Source organism: Hevea brasiliensis, chromosome 12 (assembly GCF_030052815.1).
Source record: "Hevea brasiliensis isolate MT/VB/25A 57/8 chromosome 12, ASM3005281v1, whole genome shotgun sequence".
Taxonomy (NCBI): Eukaryota; Viridiplantae; Streptophyta; class Magnoliopsida; order Malpighiales; family Euphorbiaceae; genus Hevea; species Hevea brasiliensis.
In genome coordinates, this window is record NC_079504.1 from 60834031 (window position 1) to 60841100 (window position 7070).

A 7070-nucleotide genomic window follows, 5' to 3' on the forward strand; every position below is an offset into this window, starting at 1 on the left:
ATCCATAAGGAGTATAGTAGATTCAACAGTTGATGGAGATCTAATGGAGAAAATAACCACTGAATCTCTTAAACTTTTAGAGAGAGTTGCGTATCACAACTTTGAATGGTCAAACGAAAGAGGAGACATGAGGAGAACAGCTGGAATTCTAGAATTAGATGCCCTCAGTATGATCAATGCTCATTTTCATCAACTTTCAAAGAGGTTTGACAAAATGTAACCCAATACAATCAGGACAAGCAATCATGTCTGCGATCACTATGGAGGAGGACACCTAAGCTCAGAATGCAATAACTTTAGTGAGCCATCCATAGAATAGATGAACTATGTGAACAATAGTGGGAACTTCAACCAGAGGACAACCAATAACCCTTAGTCCAATACCTACAACCCTGGACATAGGAAGCACCCAAATTTCTCATGGTCAAATTTGCAGAACTAATAAAGTTAACCAATAAATAGACAGCAAGGTTACAAACCGATACCACTAAGCTTTCAGAATAAAGGTCAGAATGTAGCTCAACCACCACCACCCCCATAATGTCAATAACCTGAACTTAAGATGACTATGAAATCCATGATGGAAAGCTTCTTAGCAGTTCAACAGTAGTAGAATGAGATGATCAAACAACTCACTTTCAGAATGGACCAATTAGCAATTCACAATAAAATACTTGAGAACCAAATTGCTCAGTAAGCCAGTTCTTCAAGCAAAGCCATTGGTAAATTGCCTAATCAACCAAAGATGAACCCAAAGGAACAATGTAAGGTAATTACCTTGAGGAGTGATAGAACTTTAGAGGACCAATAACCAGAAGGAAAGCATGATACAATGAAAGAAACTTCTAATGAATCTAAAAACTAGCAAAGGGTAAACACAAAGAAGCTGATAAAGATAAGGAATAGAAAAAAAAAAAGAATAAGGAGCTACCCAAACCTTATGAACCACCATTGCCTTTTCCTAAAGGTTTTAGAAAGTTAAATTGGACAAGCAATTTGAAAAATTTTTGGAAGTTTTGCAAAAACTTTACATGAACATTCAATTCACTAAAGCTCTATCTTAAATGCCATCCTATGCAAAGTTCCTAAATGAGATCCTCTCAAACAAAAGAATACTAGATGACTATGAGACAGTAGCTCTCACAGAGGAATGCAATGCCATATTACAAAACAAGCTACTTTCAAAGCTCAAAGACCCTAGAAGTTTTTCCATACATTGTCTAATTTGCAACATGAATATCAACAAAGCTCTTTGTGACTTAGGAGCAAGTGTCAATTTGATGCCCCTTTCTATCTATCAGAAGCTGAATGTTGGAGAGCTAAAGCTGATTGCAATCTTATTACAATTGGCAGATAGATCTGTCAAATATCCAATAGGCATCCTAGAGAACATCCCTATAAAAGTTGGAAAATTCTTTATACCAGTCAACTTTGTTGTTCTAAAAATGAAGGAAGATGTTCAGATTCCCATAATCTTAGGAAGGCCTTTATTAGCAACTTTGGAGCAATCACTGATGTTAAAAATGGGCGGTTAACTCTAAAAATAGGGGAGGAAGAAGTGAAAGTCAAATTGTTTCAAGCAATAAAACATAAGCCAAACACAGACAAGTGCTTAAGGGTTGATATTATTGATGAGCTAGTAGAAAAAGGAGTTCAACAAGAGCTATCTAGAAGATCCTCTTAAAGCATATCTTGTGCATAGCAATACTATAGAAGATGAAAACAAAGAAATTACAGCCTGTGCACAAACTTTAAAAGCTAGCCCACTACTACCAATGGATCAAGCACTTAAAGTGGAGGAATTGAAACAAACTCCCATCTTGGCAGAACCAAAAGAGGCTACACCACAGGTAGAGCTAAAACCTCTTCCTTCCACTATCAAGTATGCATTTTTTGGTTCAAATTCAACTTAACAGAGTTAAAAGAGGAGAAACTTTTAAGACAATTAAGAACCCATAGGAAGATCATTGGGTATACAATTAATGACCTTAAGGGAATTAGCCCTTCCATTTGTATGCATAGAATACCCATGGAAGAGAATAGTAAACCCACCATAAAACATTAAAGACGATTAAACCTTAACATGAAAGAGGTTGTAAAGAAAGAAATTCTATAACTATTAGATGTAAGTGTAATCTACCCTATATCTAATAGTAAATGGGTTAGTCCGGTAAATGTAGTACCTAAGAAAGGTAGGATAACTATTATAAAAAAATGAAAGTAATGAGTTAATCCTTACTAAGACAGTCACTAGTTGGCAGATGTGCATTGATTATAGAAAGTTGAATAGTGCCAATCGGAAAGACCATTTTCCTCTCCCTTTTATCGACCAAATGCTTGAGAGACTAGCCAAGAATTCTTATTTTTGCTATCGACCCCTTTATTTAGGATTTTTCCAAATCCTAATTCACCCAAAAGACCAGGAAAAGACTACATTTACTTATCCCTCTGGCACTTTTGTCTATAGGGAAATGCCTTTTGGTCTATGCAATGCCCCTACTACTTTTCAAAGATGCATGATGACTATTTTCTCTGACTTTATTGAGAATATCATGTAAGTATTTATCGATGATTTTTCTATTTATAGCACTACCTTCGATGAGTGTTTAACTAATCTTTCTAAAGTGTTGCAAATATGTGAGGAATCTAACCTAGTACTTAATTGGGAGAGATGCCACTTCATGGTAAGAGAAGGCATAGTGCTTAGTCACCTAGTATGAGAAAGATAGATCAAAGTGGACAAGGTAAGGATCAAAATTATAGAAAAGATGCCACCACCAACATTAGTCAAAGGAGTGCAAAGCTTTTTGGGACATATAGGATTTTACAGAAGATTCATTAATGACTTTTCTAAAATAGCTAAGCTATTAACACACTTGTTAAATCAAGATGTACCCTTTAACTTTGATGAAGGCTGCCTTGATTTATTTTGTAGGATAAAAGAAGCTCTCACATCTGTGCCAATAATACAACCTCCAGACTGGGAGTTACCATTCGACATCATATGCGATGTAAGCAACTATGCAGTAAGAATAGTATTTAGGCAAAAAAAAAAGATAAAAAAGTTTATGCTATCTACTATGAAAGCAAAACACTTGACAATGCACAGGTTAATTATGTAACTACAGAAAAAGAATTTCTGGCTATTGTGTTTGTAATTGACAAGTTTAGATCCTACTTAGTTGGATCAAAAGTCATTGTATACACAGATCATGCAACTCTTCGGTGCCTCTTGAACAAGAAGGAAGCTAAACCAAGGTTGATCCGATGGATACTTCTTTTATAGGAATTTAACTTGGAAATCAAGGACAAGAAAGGAACCCAGAATGTAGTGGCTAACCATCTCTCCAAGCTGAGACAAGAAGAAAGGGGAAACATCACAGATGAACTACCTATAGTGACTCTTTTCCAGATGAGCACCTCCTATTCATATTTCAACCCCCATGGTATGCTGACATAGTAAAATACCTTGTGTGCAGAGTGCTACCACCAAACATGTCTTACCAACAAAAGAAAAAGTTCTTTCATAACATAAGAGTCTAAACCAATTATTGACATAAGAGTCTAGACCAAGCCTTTACTCTACAAGAGATGCAATAATGGTCTCATTAGAAGATGCACACCAGAGGAGGAAGTTGAGAATGTACTTCAACATTGCCATTCATCACCATATGGAGGACACTTCAACACCTCAAAAATGATAACAAAGATTATGCAATTAGGTTTTTATTAGCTAAACTTGTTTAAAGATGTAAGGAACTATGTGCTTATATGCAGTCAATGTCAAAGGACTAGGAACATCTCAAGAAGGAATGAAATGCCTCTTCATGGAGTACTTGAAGTTGAAATTTTTGATGTGTAAGGAATAAACTTCATAGGTCCATTCCCATTTTCATTCAGAAACAAGTATATCCTAGTTGGTGTGAATTATGTATCCAAATGGGTTGAAGCAATAACCTTACCAACTAAGGATGCGAAGGTGGTCATTAAGTTCCTTAAAAAGTACATCTTTATAAAGAGTGGTACACTAAGAGCCATTACTAGTGTCACACCTTACTCCTCTGTAAGGCATAACATGATCCCGTAGTATACCTAATGAATTACCAACTCCGTCTACTGATAACCCATTAAATACACTACAAGGGATTTTATAAACTTTTCTTACTTCTTTTACAGTGGTGAGCACTATTTACAGGTGTTAAAAACCTTTTTGAACTGAAGTGATGGAACTAACACATTTGAATTATTTGGAATTTCTGTAAAAATTTTGGCAGAGTGCCATCTGTATTTTGGATAAAACAGTTCTTTAGAAGACCTGTAAAAAGCACTTCAATATATTTCCAAATCTCAACTCCAACATATTTCTCAACACAACATATTTCTCAACTCAAATCCACAGTGATTTTTCAAAGACTGAGATACAAGAAATATAATACAATTTTTACAAGCCAAAATAACTCATAATTATTTTACAACTTCAATGTACAATTTGAATTTACAACTGCTCAAAATCAAGAACAAAATATACATACAGTGAATATACATTACAGTACAAAATGCAAAATGTGGTATACTCATTATACCCGAAAATCTCTCGCCGGATATACTAGCAGCCTAGTCTGTTTGCTCTGTTGTCTGTCACTGCGATAGCAATAAAGCTATCATTTGAGACAATGTCTCAGTGGTGCACAACATTAACCAAATACAACTTTAAATCACAATTCATAAGTTAAATATATAATGGATACTTAAAACCATAGTTAAATTCAAGACAATAATGTCATAAGGAATTTAACACAATATCACAATAAATCTCAGTAATCAAAACATAGTTAAATTCAAAAGACAGTGAATGTCAATAAGAATTTAAACTCCATTTCACAATCTTACAATACGTATCAATAAATCACACAGCGCTTGAAATCATGTTCCAAAGTTCAATTCATCCCAAAAGCCAATGGCTAATGAGGAATAACATAGCTAGCTAGCAAAAATATGAGTACTCATTCTATTCGTCCTCAACAGGCACACACCTCAACACTTCAGCCAGAGAGGGAATTCAATTCATCCCACTAGACAAGCTAGCAAGGAATACAATCAATATACATGATAGCTGTGGTTTCAAACCATTTACAGTGCTTTTCAATCAATAAGTATCCATCAAATATCATTCAAACAATTTTTCACAGTATCACAATTTAAAACAATAATATACAAATAGTCATAATTTATTTCAATTGAAAATATTTTAAAAGAAATAGCTATTGTGCACAAACCTCTGATAACTGTCTCCTGGTCTGGACTCAGTGTTTCCTTCCCTTTCCTGATTCTTTGCTAACTAAGAAACACAATTTGAAGTGTTTCAGTATTCATTTAAACTATTTCTAACGATAATGTTTGATAAGTAATTCACTGAATTCTAATATTTGCTTAGTCAACCTAATATGTCGACCCTCGATGCATTCTAGGTAAATTAGGTTTTAATGTTATTAATATGTCACATTCGATAGTATTTTAGGGTTGGTACATGTTACCAAATTCATTTCTATGTATTTTGCGTTTTCTTGCAATTTGCTGGATTCAGGGATACTAGTTTGACCTAGCCGGACGACCTAGTTCTCTCAGTTTTCGAATTTCGGTCAAAACTACAAACTTGTAGATCTATGTCTTATGGAACGCGGGGCAAAATTTCAGGTCATTCTGAGTTATGTAGACCAAGTTATGGTCATTTTACTATTGCTGGTCAAATTGCACCAAAATTGGTCACTTTAGGTCATTTTAGGTCATTTTAGGTTCGGCCAGTTTTTGGACCCGAACTTGTGCAAGCTGTTTGACTTACTTATGGTCATTTCTGGGCTTTGATGTCTTCATAAGACTTGTAGATATGGGTCTTAACTATTCATGGTCAAAATTTCAGGTCAATTGGACCTGTTTTGAGTGAGTTATGGCCTAAACACTAACTGCTGCCCAAATAGTCAATTTTCAGGCCTCATTTGCACTTAATCCGGATTTGGTCATTTTATAAGATATCTTGAAAGCAGAATTTTGGCAAGCTTCCTTCATGAAAGTTGGCACATTTTGTGCCTAGTTTCACCTTCAATTGGTCTCATACCAATTGGAGCCACACACTTAAAGTTATAGGCCTAAAACTCAAACTGCCTTATTGAAATTCTTGCATACACATCAAGCATCACTTTTAACACTCACCAAACTTGACATTCAAACTAATTCTGGTTGTACCACAACCTAAACATAATTTACAACATATTATAGGTCACTTTGGCAGCTTACAATTACATTCAATGTGCACCAACAAGTGCAGAATTTGTCCAACTCAATTTACAACAATTCAATCATCAATTCATGCTCATTTACATGCCCAACTTCACACCATCATACATGCACTCAAACTGCCATAACCCCTATCACAAATTAACATCATTATTCCATAAACCAAGCATGAATTCCAGCATTCTTTAAGAGTTAACAAACTGCCACAATGGTACATTTTCATTCCATTAATTTCCAAGCTTTAAGTTTCATTTCACATTTACATATACTAAGTATAATCACCCAAATGATTTCCCATACACATAACTATTTAATCAACCTTTTAATCCACCATTTACAAGCAAGAGTAAGCTATCTTCAAGGTGTTTCCATGGCTGCCAAAAGTACACATTCCCATTCAACATCAAACCTTAAAAATTTCTTCATAAATCAAACACCCATAACACCCTTACAAACTTTAACAAAGCAACAATCAAAAACTCAAACTTACCTATGGATGAGACTTCTCAAATCTTCACCAAAACTTCTTGAAATTGCTATCAAACTCTTCCTTGTGATGTGGGGATAAACTTTAATGAAGACAAGTAAAGAAAGTGTAGCTTGATATGGGTGTAAGAAGTCATGCAAATGGGGCCATGGGAGGTTTGAAAGCTTTTGGATTTTCGGCAATGGTGAATGAATTGAGGAAGATGAAGATGTTGAGTGATGTGGCTGTCCACTTAGGTGTAGATAATTCCCACTAACTCTCCACTAACTTTATTTAACTAATATTATATGTT

At 34.9% G+C, this 7070-nt stretch overlaps 1 protein-coding gene across 1 annotated transcript; it reads left to right on the top strand.

The window, feature by feature from the left end:
* The first annotated feature begins 1064 nt into the window (after positions 1–1064).
* On the top strand, positions 1065–1535 carry LOC131171233 (uncharacterized). The gene has a single exon (XM_058130704.1). It carries the CDS (start codon positions 1065–1067, stop codon positions 1533–1535), a length of 471 nt encoding a protein of 156 aa, XP_057986687.1.
* The last annotated feature ends 5535 nt before the right edge of the window (positions 1536–7070 follow it).